The following is a 20,356-nucleotide window of genomic DNA, read 5'->3' as shown; positions in this document are numbered from 1 at the left end:
ATGTGCTTCTCCTTTTCATATATACACTGTCACTATGAATCATTGTGGTATGTTAGTATGTAGGATGCTATTGGTATGGAAAATCACAGTATCAGCCTTGATATTACTTTGTATTAGAATGAACTTATTTTCTTTTCCAACTGATACAAAGTATCAACCTATATATAAACTGTACAGACACACACACACATATATATATATACATACACACAAAGACTAGGCATAACATTATGACCATCTGCTTAATATTGGTGTTGGTCCCCCTTTTCTATGGCTGCTGATTCTGTTGGCCCTGACCCATCATGCACTGTGTATTCTGACACCTTTCTATCAGAACCAGCATTAACTTCTTCAGCAGTTTGAGCAACAGTAGCTCGTCTGTTGGATCTGACCAAATGGGCCAGCCTTCACTCTCCACGTGCATCAATGAGCCTTGGCCACCCATGACCCTGTCGCCGGTTCACCACTGTTCCTTCCATGGACCACTTTTGATAGATACTGACCACTGCAGACCGGGAACACCCCACAAGAGCTGCACTTTTGGAGATGCTCTGATCCAGTCATCTAGCCATCACAATTTGGCCCTTCGTTAAACTCACTCAAATCCTTACGCTTGTCCATTTTTTCTGCTTTTAACATCAACTTTGAGGACAAAATGTTCACTTGCTGCCTAATATATCCCACCCACTAACAGATAGATAGATAGATAGATAGATAGATAGATAGATAGATAGATAGATAGATAGATAGATAGATAGATAGATAGATAGATATTTGCTTTTAAAAAATATATATTTTAAATATTTATTTTTTATCAATTTACAAAATGCATATTTTATATATAAAAATGTGTAAATACACACACACACATACAGAGACAGATGCTCAATGACTCTATGATGGGAATCCGATCTCTCCACCCAGTCCCTTTCTCTAAGCCCCTCCCACGCTCGGTTCCACCCCGCCCCCCTGTCTCCGGCCCTGCTCGCGCTGCTGGCCCACTGAGAGGGAGCCCCTTCCTGCCCGCTAAACTAAACTTACCCTTCAGGGGGAAAAACGAAGAAACTGCAACAGACGCGAATATCCGAGACACTGGTTGGAAACCGAGGAACTTTTTTACAAATCACCCCGACGTGTTTGGCCCGCAGCGGGGTGAAGCAAGGGCCGGCCGAAACAGAAAGTAGGATGTGGGTCTGGTACCTCCTGCTCGGGTCGGGAACGGGCACCAGCTCGGTCGGTAAGTTTCAGTGGTGAAGCCACGCAGGCCACACGGGCTTTAAACCTGCTGCTTTTCTAGAGAGAGAGAGAGAGAGAGAGAGAGAGAGAGAGAACTTCTGCACCGCCGCGCAAAAAGAAATGTGAATGAAATGACTGGAAACATTTTGCACAGCTGCACTGTTGTTGCACTTTTGTTGCGTTTAAGGTTACAAACTTCCGAACAGCGTGTCGTTAAAACCCGCTACCCAGTGCAAGTGTGTCAGAACAGCGGGTTAACGGGAATAAAGGTGCTGTAGCGATACTCTTACACTACTTTTGAGAGAAATCCTCTGGTTAAATGAAGCGGTATGAACGGGATTTGTTTCGTGTCCCTCTGCAGGTCTCTGAGACGGTTTCGGGGTTTTAAACTTTGCTTGTTTTGCGACACGCTCTTGAAGAATAATAAACAAGGCTCGAGCTAGGGAAAGGTAACATGTTTAAAGAAAAAACTCAATCATGTCGTGATATTTGCAGGCATTTTCACGGTGTGTGATATATACATATATATATGTGTCACGATATTTACTCGCAAAACGCGAGAAAAACAGGGGAACTACTTGAACATGAAAACTTCAGTGACATTTAGACATATAAGTAATATCAAGGAGAAGCACAACACAGTGCTGCTGGATTCTGGATTCTGATTGGTCGGTGAAAGTGTTGATTAATTTTCTATAGCGGTTGCTTTGAAAGTAGTTCCGGCTGCAGGGCAGATCACTGGGTTCTAATTAATACGTTGTGGTTTCTGTAAGATGACATGTGGTGGTTCAGCTGAAATGAAAGAAAGGGCATTGTTTAAGGGTCATTAACGACTGTGTGAGGTGGTCAAAGCCACCATGTTGCCTAAAACACGGCGTCCTAAAAGCCACAGGCGTTTCAAGGGTCACTAACGAGCGTGTGAGGTGATCTAACCCACAAGACTGTGTATTGTTTTTTAGTGAGAAATGCCAGTCATTGATATTGTCCAGCTCTCATGCTTATAGAGCGGTAACAACTGTTTTACATCGTGCCACAACACACCGATCCTTATTTGTGTATTTTCCAAAAACAACACACCTGACGGTGAATAATAATGGAGGCGATTATAATGTAGACCTACACTCAAGGGGAAAATGGCTTTTTTGCTGCTTCTTTGGATGATTCACATTTACAGCTTTTTGAAGCTTTTTTGGATCCCTTTCTGAATGGATTACTGCGCTCTACGTAGAACATTTGAGACTCCCTCTGAAGGACAATCTGTAGAACCATGTTTCGTACTTTTTCTTTTTAAACCATGTATATATATATATATATGTATATATATATTGAGCAAACCGAGATGCATGCCAAGTTGTGTACAGTTTTGTTTTCATCGTCAGAGAATTTAGCAACAGATGTGTGATTCCAGCCAGCTAAGCATCCCATATGTCTTTAAAAACGTTTAGCCCTCAAATGAACATCAGAAAGCAAGCCATTTTTAATCCAGAGCTGCACAGAGACACTACAGAGTCCTGCGAATATAAGAACTCGTAAGTGGTTATAAGAAGTAAGAGACAATGTTTTGAGAAAGAAAGAATGCTCCAAAAAAATTCCTTCCACTTAATCTCAGTTCATTTCTTATCCACATCCAGCATGACAGCTCTCACTCCTCACACAGCATGCTTACACGTACGTGAAAATACAGTCATTGCAACAAAAAAACAAACAGATTTTGCCAGTGAATCATTCAGTGATCAGATGTCATCCCAGCAGTAATGACACTATTAGTGAAGCCACAACTAACTCTGCTGAATGCTGATTTCTGATTGGTCAGAAGTTGATTCACTTTCCTCAAACAGCAGCTCTGAAAGTAGTCCCAGCTGCAGAGATTAAGTATATGTTAATGCTCTTGAATCTTTTTAATAGTACCTACTTATACAGGGACAAATTAGACAGCATATGTAATTGGTGATATGAGGAAGTGTCCCGTTTCTCCAGCGTCAGCACTTCGTAACAGAGTTAAAGCTGTAAACACAGAACAGAGCCTGCTGGAATAAAAGGAACTGACTGGAGCAAACTGGACCCTCCTCAATTATAAATGCAACTAAAAATGGATAAATGTTAGGACTGGGAGTGGACATGCGTTTACAGGAATATAGATCACATCGACTGATTGATTATTTTCTTGTGCAGAGTCATCTCTGATGATCTCTCATCATCTTCCCCTTTATTGAGGAAAGGATTTATTTGGGAGTGTTTACTGTAACAAACTGCACATAATGCTGCCGTGGGTTTTTATCCAGAGACGGCAGTGTGTTGTATCCTAACACTGAACTCTACCTTCCTGCAGAAAAACAAGCAGAGATCAGATTAACTGTATACATGCACCGGCTAATTATTAGATTTATGGTAATCTGTTAACATCTTAACGCTGATTTACGGCTGTTTTGATGATCACCCGATTAATCTGATAACTACAGGGGCCAGATTATTCGTGTAGCATGTAAACACGTTCAGTCTACTCAGAAAGATCACGTGTTGATCCATCAACTCCTGAACAATGCACAGCTCTACTTATAACACAGTGAAAACAGTAGTTCTTTTATTTTTGTTACTTCTCTCTCTCTCTCTCTCTCTCTCTCTCTCTCTCTCTCACACACACACACACAAACACACACACACATCTTTTGGTTACTTTCACAATTGCTTCTTTCAATCTGATTTTATATTCATTTATTCTGTTTCATTTAAAGCTATTAGAGGTTAATTGTCTTAATTATTTCTTAATAGTCTGCGTAGTTTTCCATCATACATGTGTGCATTGTCTCACCATGACAGACCCCTCGTACATAAACCATCAGTAACACGTATAACAGCTCTGGCAAAATAAAGAGCTTCCGAACATTCAGGTAGGATTACTCCAGCTCGGTTTCTGCAGCGGCTCAGTTCGTTCCTCGCCGCGAGTCTGTTCAAGGACATTTCCACACTTCTGTCAGTTAATCCTGAGATCATTTAGAAGCTATATTAAGAATCATGTCAGAGTTACGTTTGCCAGACGAGACCACGTGGCCTAACCGTACACTTTTAGTGACATGGAAAATCTTTGTCATCGTGTTGTTAGTCAGCAGTACGTGACTTGAATCCAGCTGTATTTCCCATGGTGCCTGGTGTAACCGTATCCCAAGGGCAGCTAGATGTATTTGATATTCTGAGTAAATTGTTAAAAAAAAAAAAAAAATTCAATAGAGATATGTTTTGGTAATCAACACATCATCTGTACAAAGAAGAAGCTTTTTATTGAGTGATAATACACTTTCAGCCTTCATAGTGATGTATTTCATTATAAATTTACACACCATTATTGACTGAGGAGACACTAGGCTGGTAGAAGGTTAGCCATCTTGGTGTACGGTGTCACTGGGGCCCGGAATCGAACGGACTGGGTCCGATCAGCATGGCTAGGCAGGGTGATATCCAAACCCCCTGGTCTTGACAGAACTGAAACTCATCCGTGTTAGCAGCGTCACACAGTCTATCACATATTCCCCTTAATATTCACCAAGCCATTTGCCTCAGAGACATGTATTTCTCTGGGATGTCGTTTCCATTTGAACACCAGATGAAAGGAGTCTGTAGTTTTACAGATCTCTCTCACGCAGAAAAAGAAAAGAAAAAAAAGCTTTGCAGAGTAAATTCCTCAAGAATAATGGGTTAAGGGTTAAATTTGCCTCTAGGACACGGTGATTTTCACCTGCTATAAAAGCGTTGAATAGCGGGGTTTTTTTTTTTTGTTGTTTGTTCAAAATACATTTCTGACCTTAAGGTAATCGGTGCAATGTTTGATGCCTGTTCAAAGACACCAAACTTGTCTAATAGCTTTTAAAAGATGCCAGCATTTGCTTTTCCCCTCCTCAGATTTGCAAACTTGCCCAGAGTCATTTCGCAATTGCTGTTGGCTCAGAGCTCCTATTAGCACTTCGATTTGAAGAGTGCAATGCCGCTTATTATAATTTCCCTCACCACGTTGCCTAAAACACGACGTCCTAAAAGCCTCAAGGGTCAGCAACGACGGCGTGAGGCGATCTAATCCACGAGGCTGTGTATTGTTTTTTTTTAGGGAGAAATCTCTGCGCATTGTGTTTCCTGTTGCAGTGTCTGGTGTGTGTGTGTGTGTGTGTGTGTGTGTGTGGTGCATTGTGTGAAATGTTCACACTTGCAGATTTAAGAAATTGAATTGACCCTCATGGAAACCTTGAAGTCTTTTTTTTTTTGTGTGGTATTAATAAGGTGATGTTAGTTTTGCACTCAGTATTGCACCTGCATGGTTAGTTGAACAGAGTTAATATAAATAAGAATGAAAAATCCCCCTGTCAGCGGCATAACTCGCTCCAGTCACCTTTCACACTCCGCCAGAAAGGGAGTTGATGTTCATCGTATATGGAGACTTTATTACTTTATACTATTTTATATAGTTATATCCAGACTTACAAAATCTCCGCCCGAGACAAACAAATGCGGTAAAAGAAAATGTGGTGTGTGTTATACGGGCTATAATAGGATTGTTCAGTAAATTGCTATTTGCTGTGTTCTTATTGCTTATACGCCACGTGTGGATTAATGACGAGGATATTCATGCTCAAGGTAACCATTAGAGTTGTTTATAACTGCGCTACAACACCAGGAGTCTTTTCAGAAAATGTACTCAGTCTTTGTTCTTTAAAAGAATGATATCTGCAGAGGAAAAATAAATGAGGGCTCCAGTGAAAGATGACAAGAAGCGATAAAATCTTCATCCAGCTTCCTCGCTCAATCCCAGCAGAGCCTGAACTCTTGTAATGTATATTAATGTGTCATTGATGTGTTGCATTAATCCATAGAGTCAAGGGCAAGCAGAAGCAATTAAGGCAGAGATCTGAAAGTAGAAAATGTATGCTTATTGAATTTGTATTGACCAAAGCTCTGTGCACCGTGAGGTAAGCTTAAAAGGGCATGCCTTTAAGGTTGGCAGATGAGTCTGAAATCGAACCAGCACACTGTCCAACATCACTAACCGCCTCATACTCAAGAACGACTAGACGATTCACACACGCTGTGTGCAAAAGGATTTCATCTGTTTGTAGATGTTGGCCTTTCCTGCTTTTTGGAGTATTAATGTGTAATGTTTAAATAGTGATATTTGCACTTTTACAGTTTGCTTCAGAGAAAAATCGATGCTTTTGGTTTATTTGCTATTTGGTTTGGTCAAATTTCATACTGTGAGCAATTATTGTAACAAAACAAACAAACAACCAAACAAAAATGCTTTCGTTAAGGAATGTTGTGGCTCACACTCCTCGTCCGGATTTCAGAAAATAGGGTAAGCCTATTTTTGGCATGTGACGTTAGGAATCTGAAAATATCACCTGAGCATGGAGAACACAGAGCCAACAGTAAATACGGCGGGTTGGATTAGCAGCTCGAATCTACAAATAATGCTGCCTTTATCCAACAGTACATGGCTCATGTTATGCAGATTCAGCGTCGGATCGCTTCCTCACTGCAATCAAACCAAACTAGGATTCATCTGGAACCAGAACAAGAGCCTAGGCGCGTCCCAAATCACACCCTCGTGCACTGTTCGACCCCGGGTTTGTAATATAAATAGAGTGAGTAGTGCGTTCACACTGAACAAGAAGAAGTTCGCTGTATGTACCGGGATGATGCTCTTATTCAATCAGAAGGAAGTTAGTGTGGCATGTTGGAAACTTTCTGCACTCAACGAAGTTAAAAAACATTAGTGTTCCATTTGAAGCGCTACGACCCTTCTAAAATTCATACACTGGACGGCAGCGTACATAATGCATAGCTTAAGTGCATGTAAGTGTGTAGGACGTCGTTCCGACTGTCAGGGCGGTTGTTTCGGTTGTTTGACATGCCTCTTGTTGCCTTTCAATCACATTGCGTGTCAGTTCAGATATTTCTCACCTGTGTAGTAGCTTTCTGATCTTTGCAGGGAAGACTATGGGAACCTGTTTGTTTGGATTTTGGGTTCAACCCAAACGACGGTTCAGTTTTCTCCGTGCGTGAAAGCCACAGAGCCTGGGAGCTGCGTGTCAGGAGATAGAGATCCTCAATCACACTGCCTCAGCAGCTCAGCAAAAACTCCCATATCCGTGACCCTGAACATAAACACTGTATTGACTTTGCTGTCAATTTTCCAAGTCCTGTGAAATCCCACAAGTGAGAGCCGATCAGCTCTGTTTTGGCAGCGCTGACTCTTGAAGTCTCTTATTGTTGTTTTGACATTCTAAAAGGGCATTTTATGTATTTCAGCTTTGCGCAGAAATCACTGAGCCCTTAGGCTGCGCATGCCGATTTGAGTCCAGCTGCGTGCTTCAGCCGCATGAAAAGCTTAGAGAGAAAGGACGGGCCTCTGACTTCCTCATAGGAATAATGCGAATAAATCCGGGATCGTAGGATGCCTTGGCTGGAAGTGAACCTAGTGGGCTTTTCTACGAAGCACAGCGGTCGTCTTCCTCCTCTAGTCGTAGTGCTGTTTGTGGGATGGAGCTTGGGATTTGGACGAAGCCGTTTTCCCAGCAGCAGCGAGCAGCGGTGTGTATGTGGGAGGATCGGGATTGTTCATCCATCTCTGTTGCCCTGCAAATGCTTTTTTATAAAAAGTTAGTGGAGCTATTGAACTTCTTTCTCTTTTTCTCTCCTCCCTTATTTATCATTTGTCTTCAGCAAAGTGTGTGCTCATGCTGCACATAGAGTGGAGGAGAGCAGATAGGGTAGTGTGCCACATAATTGGGCTTCCTGCTGTTGCCCCTGTCAGCATTCGCTCACTATGTGGAGATACACCATGTGTGAGCATGCAAAAAAAAAGAAATCTGAAATTGCTCTCCTGCTCCACATACAGCAGATTGTGAGCAGAGTTAATCAGGCAGATAAAATCACTGGCAAGTGTGCTGCTGTTTTTCTGAAGGGAAACAACATAAGATCTTTTTACAGTCATGTGATGAGCAGAGGACTTTACACCTTAAAAAACACTGCTGGATTTAAAAAACTCATATTATTTGGATACCACGTGTGTTTCATTTATCTTTTGATGCTTAAAACTGTCCAGCTTATATTGTATGGCCAATAGTATGGTCATAGTTTGAACCATCACACACATATGTGCTTGTTGAACATACTATGTCAGATTTATTTCCCCCTGTGCTGTTATTATATCCTCCAGTCTTCTGGGAAGGCTGTGCTCATTCAGCCCCAAGGGCATTAGTGAGGTCAGGAGCTGATGTTGGGTGAGGTGTTCAGGTCACAGTTCTGTGCAGGACACGCAAGTTCTTCCAACCCAACTATCAGCCCAGATATTAATCGTGAATAATTAAATTTTTCTTTATTTGTCACATATACGTTACTGCACAGTGAAATTCGTCGTTCGTATATATCACATCCTTGGGGGTTTGGGTCAGAGTGCAGGGTCAGCCATGATGCAGAGCAGGGTGGGTTGGGGGCCTTGCTCAAGGGTCCAACGGAGGCATGCTTGGTGGTACTGGGGCTAGAACTCCAATTTCCCGGTCAATGACCCAGAGCCTTAACCACTTGAGCTACGACCGCCCCGCATGGAATGTGGTTGTGATGGGTAGGTGTCCACAAACGTTTGACCATATAATGTATAAATTGTTTTAGAATCATGGTCCTGAGTTCCACCCTGAAACACATTATATTTATGTCATACTAATGGGAAATATAGCAGAGAATTAGTGGAGATGGTAGACTCAGAGCACTCATTAGTGTGAAAGTTGTAGCTAGGGAACTTCGTGTACAGAGAAAGTGAGCGAGCTGCACTGAGAAAGAACTAAAGCGCTGCTGCATTGCTGTATTTAGGTAGATAAGTGCTCATTCCCACCAGCACCACTGTCAGCAGTAGTGAGAAATGTATTAAACTTTCAACCCAGGGAGAAAAAAACACTTATATCAAAAACATCAACTCAGAATTTCATTAAAAGATTAAATCATTGCTGTTACTGAAGATGGACTGATCCTACTGAAGACCCTGCAAGTCATTCAGGGTGGATTTTTCCCTAAGGTCTGTTCTGTTCTAATAGTTGATCATAGCTTCTGGATCAGTTTTACAGGTTTCTAGAGCAGAGTCATGACCTCTTGATTTCATATTCAGTGTGTGCTGCTTCTGCTAGTGAAACCACCAAACTGTTCCAGGATGAGAGACACCAGCATGGCCGTGTCAGCTCCTCATGTCTCAGAAGCACTGTAATCTCCTCTTGGAGACAAACCAGGGAACACAAATCACGCCTCATTTCCTGAAGCAAACATCCTAATCCTGTCCGCTCTTCACAGACCGAGTGCTGTTGAGCCGTGGGTGAGACAAAATCAAATGCAAAGCTGCCCTTAATTGTTGGAATACCAGTCGTTCAGACAGCCCGAACCCGATACAGATCAAGATCATCATCAGTCTGCCCATTGACTTTCTCTGTTGTTCATCATTACTTTCACAATCTGTGAATTGGAAAGCTTTAATCTACCCCCACTAATTAGTTGATGGTATTGATCGTTGAACCGGGTTTGAATGTGAAGTATCAGCATATCTAATTGACTCATCAACACATAGTTTGAGTCTGAGACTTTTTCTTAAAGGGCAAATTTTAGAACAGGAAAGCTTTTGTTTAGAGATTTGTCCAGAGTTTGAATCATGATAATGGCACAGTCATCCAGGGCTGAGAGACCAGGATCTTGGCATAATCTCAGTGTGGGAGTGGTGGCATACGCTTTCCTATCTCCAATTTTTATGCCTTTTTGTGAAAATTCTGAAACTTTAATTTAACTAACTAGAATTCCTCGCTAAAGTACTGAATGGCGTAATCCTTTGAGTAGCCATGTCTGTAATGGACTGTAGTCATACTCTATAGAGATATTCAGCTAGTGGTGCTGGATACATATGAATTATGGCTGTGTGAAAACAAGATGTGTTAGAGTCAACAGACATGTTCTAAATGTTATTTGTTATACAAGCATCTAATAAAACACTGCGGCCGGTGTGCTAGACAATCTAGGCATGTTTTTTTGCATGAACTCTAATGTGCATCTATTTATTTTTAATGCTTAAATGAGGCTTGAGTGATTATTCACGACAATTTGTTTGTGCCCCAGTCTGGCCGAACGAAATTAGGACAGAACAAATCACTCTAATGACTCTCATTACGAAGCTGGATATAAATAACCGATGCAGTTTATATAAAGTGAAAGATCTGCAGTTTTCCATCACCAGGATATTCCTTGGAGACACTTTTGTGGCGGAGATTATCGCGATTCTGACCACTAATAAGCTGTAATGGATTCAAGCAGCCCATGAGCAAGAGAGGAAAAGCTGTAGATGTAATCCTGCCATAGGTGATGTTTTTGGGGCTGCAGCTTCATTTATTTTCATTTAAGATGTTGTCAGAGACCAGGGCCATATATACAGGGTTCGAGTCGTGCGTCTCTGTCAGAGCCCCTCCCTCCATTCCTCTACTCCCTATCTGTTAGGACAGATGGCTTAATGGCAGTAGTGAAGAGAAATGAGGCATACCTCGTGCCAAGCGAGCAATTCCCTCCAGCTCTCTTCTAAAATGCTTGTCTCGCCATTTTCCTCCGTACAAATGTGACATGTGGGCTAAATGGTAAGTGGATCGTCCCTGACAGAGGAAGAGCCAGGTGTGTCTGGATACTCAGAGCTCAAATGATTTTCGTCATTGCTGCGTCGATGCTGAATTTTTATTGAAAGAGGGGAAACAGGTGAAGAATTGAAGCATTATCTATGGTCTGGTAGGACTTTAACTCGAATCTGTTGTCAGTGCATTGAAAGTGATGTATTCCTTGTGTAGCCTGTGACTGATTGCTTTGTGATGGGACTGAACAACCATGACTCCATCTCACACGCAAAAAAATGATTCAAGGACTGATTCATCTCTTATTCACCAAATGCCACCACTTTTCTACTCTGTTTTCCTCCTAATTAAATTCTTACCCTGTTGCACAACAGCTTCCAGTCTGAGAGGGTGAGGGATGACACGTGTCCTGTGAGACACAGGATCACACATACAGAAGAGAGTGCTAAGTGCCATCCTGTGTAGAGATGAGCTAACATGTCTCAGATTGACTAGTATCAGTGTTTGACAAGGGAGTGATGAATGCCCTCCTTCACACCTAGAGAGCAGGGTCTGTTTGCTTTCCCAGCCATGGATTGCACTCAAACAGTAATAGAGCAAGGATCTCTTTTGGTCTTTATACATGGCCAGGAAATGTACAAGGAAATGCGAATAGTCAGTGGTATTGTACCCTGAAGGTTCTGAAGCTCCTAGCCAGAAAAGTGTGCAAGAAGTGTCAAGTCCTCCATGGGAATCTCTAAGGATGATGATAACCTGCAGCTGCCTTAAACACTTAGGCACATGCATGACGTTTATAAAGATCATTGACTGTCATTCACCAGTCTTTTCACGCTGAATGAGGCATTTTCATTTTCCAATGATGTTTTCTCCTTCAATACTAAGAGGCATCTTCGCAGCAGAGATCAGTTCAGAGTCACCGAACACCCGTGCATGCTTGTGCAGCACAACTTGGCCGCTTATTGCCAAAGCAGGTCTGAAAGAGCCGAGTGTCCCAGGGGTCATGTGATTCCTTGGGAGGAATGAGGATGAAAGAAGAGGTTTATTCACTGGAGCTTTTATACTGCTGAAACCATTAATGAGGCATCTGGCTTTGTACACCTGGCTTACCTGCGGTTGGAATGCTAAGAAATGAATAATCTGATTCATATTCACACCGAGTCACAGGTTTATGAGCTAAAACCTATTTAGTGCATTCTCAGTAAACTGCTACGGTGGCCAAGTTTCCAGTTTATTAGATATTTTAATTAACCCTCTAGGGACCTCACAGTTTGATTAGGTTAGATTCAGGATAACAGCATGTGATTGTAAGCAGATTCTTTATGTATGTCAATAAAGCTCATGGAATGACTACTATAGTCTGCGAGATGTTTATTTTTTCTTTAATATAATTGTGGCACTGCATGACAGTTGTCACTTGGGTGGTTCCATCAATCTGTATATATGTTTTATCTGAGAAAGTGCATAGTAGCTTACAGATTAAAGCTTTAAAATGTCACATTCTTCTCTAGTTTTCTTTGCCACAGTCATGCAGGTGAGTGAAGCTGGCTATGTAGAATTGTCCATCTGTATGAATGGTGCACTGTGAGGGCAGCATGGGTGACCTGCTTGGTTCAACTTGTCACATTATTTGCCATTTCTACTTGTACACAAACCTGCATACACAAATGTGATGCTTGGCATTACACAGGTGTAGTGTGGATGTGAGGATTTTACCTTGGCGTCTGTGTGAAAATGGCAAATCTGTCAAAATGCACATTTGGCGAAGGGCAAAAGGAGAATGAAAAAATCATGGCATTTATGACGTACTTTATTTTCACATATTTTTTTATTTCATTATGTTTTAGATATTTATGTGTAGAAATGTAGTTTTTCTTCCATCCATCCATTTTCTATACCCGCTTTAATCCTAATTAGGGTCACGGGGATCTGCTGGAGCCTATCCCAGCACACATTAGGTAAAAGGCAGGGGTACACTCTGGACAGGTCGCCAGTCCATCACAGGGCCACACATATAGACAGACAACCACACACACTCACACCTATGGGCAATTTAGAATTAACAGTCAACCTAATGTACATGTTTTTGGACCGTGGGAGGAAACTGGAGTACCCGGAGTAAACCCACGCAGGCGAACATGCAAACTCCACACAGAAACTCCCGCCCTGCCTGTTTGAACCTAGGACCTTCTTGCTGTGAGACAACAGTGCTAACCTTAGCGTTTGTCCCGCAAACTTGCAGCATCCGCTGTTTGTAGCGGATCAATCGACCCGCGTGATTTGGCACAGGTTTTTACGCCGGATGCCCTTCCTGTCGCAACCCTCCCATTTTTATCCAGGCTTGGGACTGGCACTGAGAGAATTAAATATCATGACTATGATTATATTATATAAGTGAAAGCAGAGAAAACCCTAGCTGCCAATGTTTATTATCGATCAGAAAAGTTTAATGGTAACGGTTCGATCAGAATAGTTTAATGGGTTTAGGCAAAGCATTTATTTGTGAACCTGTGTAAAGATCAGATTATGGATTTCTAGAAAGAATTGCAGTGCATCTAAGAATCAATGAAATGCCTTCCGTGTTGTGATGTAGTGCTGGTCCTGCCGGAGCTATATTTTGACTCAATCGGTTTAATGTACTGGATAAAGTTCATGTAAGTTCTGCTCGGCCTATTAGTGTACACGAATACAGGAATACATGTACATAATTCAAGGCTCCCGTTTGTCTCGTTCAATCATTTTATCCTGAATGAGGCCACTGACCTTCAGTCCAGAGGCAAAATGATTTCACTGTCAATTAGAAAAGAGATCAAAGAAGGACATGACGTCGGAGTATGTGTGTGTGTGTGTGTGTGTGAGTGAGAGAGAGAGAGAGAGGTGTATCTTTCCTCACTCTTTCCTGAGTTGAGTTTTGTCCTACGAGGAATTCATTTTTATTTGTCCACACTCAAGGTCAGGCCTTGACTACATATTCATCTTAGTGCTCCATCAGAGAGACGCAGACACACGTAATGGCATCTGCTTCATCCATCACTGTCTGAGGCACACACAGGCTGTAGAAATGAGGGGCATTTCAGACTGGGCTGTTGGGTCACAAGCTGCTGGAGTGTTGCAGTGTTTACTGGGGCATCACACTGCCTCATGGCACATCACCACACAGCACAATGGCAAACAAACCCGGGTGACATTTAGCCCTCTGTTGTCTCCTGACAGTCACAGGTGGAGGAGTGGAATTAATGCAGCTGTCTCTCCATCCCAGCTGCGTACACACACACATGCAAATAAAAGTCTCATTAATATGGCCACACATGGATATAGAATGGATGATTTTTCTCAGGCAGGTTTTGCATAATTATTTCTTTATCCCCCATCCTTCACACATTTGTCACAATAACAGAACGGAATGCATCTGCAGTATCATTGTCTGAGCATCAATCCGAGGCTGCATTCACATTAATCCAGATAGATCAGGAAAGTGAGCGTTTGTTTCAAAGCGTTCTCCGAGTACGCTGCCGTTTTGTAAACGGTTTAGAAAATTGCTCATCACGCCGAAACGTCTGAAACAGCTTTCCTGCTCATACTGCGTGTGCGTAAATACATAAGAGGCTCCGGTCTGCATCATTTCCATCTCGTGTTTTATTTACTTCCTGTCTCTTCGAATCAATGCGGAAATGTCAAGGACATTAAAAGTTTAAAAATGTGTTAAATGGAAAGATAAAGCTAGAGTTGTTGCTCTAGATGTAGAGTTGTTGCTTGGGAATTGGTCACATGACTATAAAATTACACCATCATTTTTTTTAGAATATCTTTGTTTTCTCGGAGCACACTGCAGTATAAAAACAAAGTTTTCAAATTGACAGTGACTTTGGGTTTTGTCGGACGATAGCAGCGTCTCAGTGTGGACAAAAGGTTTTCAATTGAATCTGGTTGAATGTAGGCGTAGACACTTTGTTAATGAAGCTGTGCATTGTGGGAGAAATGCTGATTCAGATGTATTGACTGTATAGCTGGGTTTGATAATGGTCCTGGGAAGTGATTAGCGAGATTTGTAGGCGACTGCTTTGTATATGTTTACAATAGGCCTGAGGGATGTGGCAAAAGTCGTATTTCACTGTACCTGATAGGGGTGCTCCGATTGATAAATGCTGTGGGAAGTTTGATCGGCGGTCTCTATAATGGCCGATCTAGAAAAGCCGATCAGATGATGCAAAAATCGCGAGACAAATTTTTTTTGCGCGCTGCTAAAATGGCTTCAAAGGTCTGGCAATTCTACGTAGTGTGCGAAAAAGACAATAGATTAGCAATCTGTAACCCAAATTCCACCCAAAGCATTTTAACACCACGAACCTCATCAGACATTTGAAGGTTAGTCACGTAAAGCAATATGAGCAGTTTTCAAAGTTGCCTAGCGTTAACAGAGAGCGGGAGAGTTCAGCAACTCAAGCGCCACTCACTCAGCTCTCGGTAACAGAGACGTTTCTAAGACAGCAACGCTACTGCAAGGAGAGCAAGAAGCATAAAGAAATACCAGACAAAATAAAGTTGTTCACATGCCTCGATCATCAGCCACTGTCTATTGTGGAAGACGAAGGGTTCCAGTGACTCATGTCCTACTTGGACTGGCGTTACTCTATGAACGAAAATATTTCTCGGATGTATGTCTGCCGCAGTTATATACCAAACAGTGTTTACACATGCTGATGCTTATGAAGGACAACATAACATCAGTTAGTTTCTAGTTAGACTCTGTTCTGTCTGTTATTTTATTTATTTTTAAATAACCCACAGGAAAGTTGTATTTGTCCAGCTCTAAGCTGTTCCCAGTTACTAACCAAGCACAGGCTGCTATGTTTTAAGTTGTCATGTTGCACATGTTGCTTGCCAATAAATACAGCATTCATGATATTCCTCTTCTCGTAATTTCAATACTTAATTTACATTGTTGTTAAATATAGTTTAATAAATAATGCTACATGATAAGGCTTTAAATAGACCCCATAATCGGTACCGGTATCAGACGATACAGCTTCTAGTGATCGGAGATCGGTGATCGGCCCTGATCAGAGCACCCCTAATACGTAAAGACACAGGATGTTTGGGTCTGCTAAACAAACGCTTGAAAAAAAAATGAAAAAGCATTTCACTCGTGTGCCTTTTCATTTTGCCCTTCATTCTCTTGCCAATTTGGTCATCTGTCATTTTTTAGCCTGGCAGCCATACACCATTAACCAACCAGAGAGAGCGAAGGCAAAGACATGCTTCCTCTGAGACACGTGACGGCAACTCTTATGAGACACGTGAAGCCAGCCAACTGCAGCATTTTAAACTGATGTGTCACAGGGCAGATGCGCACGTTTGGCTCACACTGTGATTGATGGGGAGAGAGACAGTAAAAATGAGCGCATCACCAGCTTTGATACCTTGGCTCCCGGGTCACGAGACTCTTGATCTCCTGATTACAGGATGAGCGCTTTTCTGTTGCACAACAGATTAGAGCTGACCAAAAATCGTTTCAGAAATCCTAACATCCCTGTTATTGTGAGTAGGTCTGATGAGTGTATTGTTACTTTTTGCAGTTGATTTTACACAGTGGATTTTCTGACTGAATGCCTATAATGCCTCTTTTGGGACTGGTGATAGTAATGGCATCGTTATGCTTTGTGCTTCACGCTAGGACACTTCACACACTCCTGTGGCCTTCACACACTCTTGCAGAGATTACACCAACTGGAATAACAGGAGCTCTGATGACATGCCGCTCATCTCCGACTCCAACACCATCTCATAGTTTTACCCTTAAAATGGTGTCCTGTGTAAGACCACGTGGCTTTTTCTGGTTGGGCGTCATGATATTAGTTAACATCTTTTCATGTTGTGGTATGATGACTCACTCTGATGGAGACTGAATTATGCAGCATTGTTTTCTCATTCATAAAAAATAAATCTGGCGTAGACGATGCCTGGAAGACGTGCGATTCACTCAGCTGGATGTTATTAAAGAGTATGGGGACGTTAGGGAGATGATGGCCGGGTGCTGCAAGGTGCAGAGGCGATTGCGGTCTTTACTCTACTGTGTCTGTGTGCCGAGAGCAAGTCTGAGTGTGTGTGTGTGTGAGTGCGAGTGTGTGTGTGTGTGTGTGTGAGTGTGTGTGTGTGTGTGTGTGTGTGCGTGCATTGTGTCATAAGTACTTTGTTATTGAAGAGACAGCAATAAATAAATGTGGAAATGGACATTTATTTAATGTGTTTTCAGTCTTGCATCAAATACATTTTTGCCTCAATTGGAGTCCAGAAGCATCCCTCAAAACATAAATCATTGTAGAAATGGAGCTGTAATCATTATGTAACATGTTGTGGCAGTTACAGTAGCATGGGGTGAGAAGGAGGGCTGTGTGATATGGGCTTTACTGTTACTAACCTCTTTTAACATCTGTTTGTGATTGCACTGTGGTGATGTTAATACTGGTGAGTCTGGGTTGTGTCACGCTTAAAGGTCAGCCTACTATGGCAACCGTAGTCACAGGGCACAACCACACACACACACACACACACACATTACAGAGATACCACATCGTTAGACTGGTGGAGGAAACTGGAGTTCCATGAGAAACCCCCGAAAGACAGCCAAACTCCACACACACACACACACACACACTGCAGAGACTGGAATCCAACATGCTAACCCACCATACCGTCACATTGATTTGAACATAATATTATTTAAAAATATCAATAATAAAAAATCAACTAAAAAAATCTAATTAATTAAAATTATGAAACTCTGTTCTAAGATTTCCTGAGAAATAATGACAAAAATGTAAAAAAAAAAATATTGCTATAAAAAATATTGCATTTTTATTTGGAATAAAAAAAATTGCACTTAATCTTTTTTAAAAATTAGTTTTATAAACAGATTTATTATTTTAAACATATAAAATATAATAAAGTATTTATGTAGACATTATATAAATCATTAAGAGGTTTTCTTTTTTATTAATATAATTGCTGGCACTTTATGAGCAAACCTTTTATGAGCAAATATAGATAGATAGATAGATAGATAGATAGATAGATAGATAGATAGATAGATAGATAGATAGATAGATAGATAGATAGATAGATAGATAGATAGATAGATAGACAGAAAGAAAGAAATGTCTGATTCAGGAAGTGATATTTTTGTCATGTCTCTCACCCCTGTACATGAAATGCAGCAATTCATTTGAAGAAAACATGAACATCTGGTACATCTTGGTCAGAACGTTCACACGTCGCAGCGTTGGCGTTTCCTGCAGCTCCATTAGCAGTATATAAGAGGACATTATTGCTCTGCAGCTAGTCATTAATCTCTTGCCTGTACCTGTAGGAATGTACACGGTGCATACAACTGACTCAAATCAAACACTCGTTCCTGGTCATTTCTGACAGAAATGACATTTAAATGTAGTACTGTGGTGTTGACCTCGGGAGAACAGCTGCTGAGATGAGCTGATGCACATCCTCATGCTGCTGCACCTCCTTTCATACATACACACACACACACATGAGCGTACACACACACACATACACATATGCCCTTCTCAGAGTGTGCCTGGAGCCAGCTGTAACATTAATAATTCACAGAGGCTTCTAAAGGCTTTTAGCCCACTCCCTCTCCTGGTCTGCTCTGTGTATAAAGGCTGATAGTTAAATATGAACTAGAGCGAGAAGCGTGCTCTTAATGTCTGCTTTGCTTTCTGCTTTAATTTACCATCTTGAGTGTTTTCACTCGTTAATCGGACACGCATTAGGACGTTTAATTCATGCCGGCGGAGTCGTCACTTTTACTCGACTCATGGTGAGGTTTGGAGTGAAAGGGAACGCCGGAGCCTGCACACAGGGACGAGCTCTAGCTGTTTTCCGCAGCTCATTCTAACCTTAAGAAGGTATGCTAATCCTCAGGAAGACGCTGGTGAAAGGATAAAATAAATAAATAAAAAATACTACAAGCCCCGGAGCACAGCTCCGTAACCTAGTTTTTAAAAAAAAAATAAATAAATAAAAACACTGCTTTTGTACTGTTTGTATTGCTTTCTGCAGGCTGGAGTGTAGCTCAGCTCATCTGTGTGAAGATTCACGTTCTCACAGTCGGCTCAAGTGTGACTGGCTACTAGAGCTTTAAGCCTGTGCGTAGCGAGAGAGCCTGAGCTTTGCGTCCGCTGGTAATCTTCTATGCTACATGCTCCGCGCCCCCAAAAGCTATTTAAATGTTTCACCAAATCATGCAGAGCAAATGACAAGTCTCACGATACACGGCTTTTATTCTGGGACCGAACAATACGAGCGGAGAAGACTTAAAGGCTAACAGGCTGTTTGTGAGTCAAGGCTAAGGCCTGGCTCTTGTTTCTTTCCAAATGAAAACCCTGGTTGAACTCACTGCTTTACTTTCCATAACACGTGTCTGAGAACCGGAGTAGAAGTCACAGATTCCTCAACTGATCCCTGGGAATGGAGAAACAAACCCACAGCAAAGAACATCTCCATCCAATCATTCAGCACTGACAATCACATACATCCCATCACCTCCACCTCCCATCATCTCTTCCTCTCTCTCTCTCTCTCTCTCTCTCTCTCACACACACACATTCTGTCTCTCTCTATCTCTTATTCTGACTATCTCTCTCTCTCTCTCTCTCTCTCTCACACACACACACACATTCTGTCTCTCTCTCTATCTCTTATTCTGTCTATCTCTCTCTCTCTCTCTCTCTCTCTCTCTCACACACACACATTCTGTCTCTCTCTATCTCTTATTCTGACTATCTCTCTCTCTCTCTCACACACACACACATTCTGTCTCTCTCTCTATCTCTTATTCTGACTATCTCTCTCTCTCTCTCACACACACACACATTCTGTCTCTCTCTATCTCTTATTCTGACTATCTCTCTCTCTCTCTCTCTCTCTCTCTCTCTCACACACACACACACATTCTGTCTCTCTCTCTATCTCTTATTCTGACTATCTCTCTCTCTCTCTCTCTCTCTCTCACACACACACACACATTCTCAATCTCTCACACACATTCTGTCTCTCTCTCACATTCTCACTCTCTTTCTCACATTCTCTCTCTCTCTCTCTGTCTCACACACACACACATTCTCAATCTCTCACACACATTCTGTCTCTCTCTCACATTCTCACTCTCTTTCTCACATTCTCTCTCTCTCTCTCTCTCTCCCTCTCTCACACACACACACACACACACATTCTCAATCTCTCACACACATTCTGTCTCTCTCTCACATTCTCACTCTCTTTCTCACATTCTCTCTCTCTCTCTCTCTCTCTCTCACACACACACACACACACACATTCTCAATCTCTCACACACATTCTGTCTCTCTCTCACATTCTCACTCTCTTTCTCACATTCTCTCTCTCTCTCTCTCTCTCTCACACACACACACACACACACACACATTCTCAATCTCTCACACACATTCTGTCTCTCT

General features: G+C 41.9%; 1 protein-coding gene across 2 annotated transcripts in view; it reads left to right on the top strand.

Annotated features, from left to right (window-relative positions):
* The first annotated feature begins 963 nt into the window (after positions 1-963).
* The window catches only part of ldlrad3 (low density lipoprotein receptor class A domain containing 3), a 96,155-nt gene continuing 76,762 nt past the window's right edge, over positions 964-20,356 (top strand). Inside the window, exon 1 of one of the 2 annotated variants that reach the window (XM_058407877.1) lies at positions 964-1,237. In XM_058407877.1, coding sequence (XP_058263860.1) covers positions 1,186-1,237 — 52 coding nt within the window. In that variant the 5' untranslated portion in view covers positions 964-1,185. The remainder of the gene's footprint in view (positions 1,238-20,356) is intronic. The other variant, XM_058407876.1, reaches the window with a different exon arrangement.

Source organism: Hemibagrus wyckioides, linkage group LG14 (genome assembly GCF_019097595.1).
Source record: "Hemibagrus wyckioides isolate EC202008001 linkage group LG14, SWU_Hwy_1.0, whole genome shotgun sequence".
Taxonomy (NCBI): domain Eukaryota; kingdom Metazoa; phylum Chordata; class Actinopteri; order Siluriformes; family Bagridae; genus Hemibagrus; species Hemibagrus wyckioides.
Note: the sequence above shows the minus strand (reverse complement) of the source record. Positions and strands in the feature narration are given on the sequence as shown.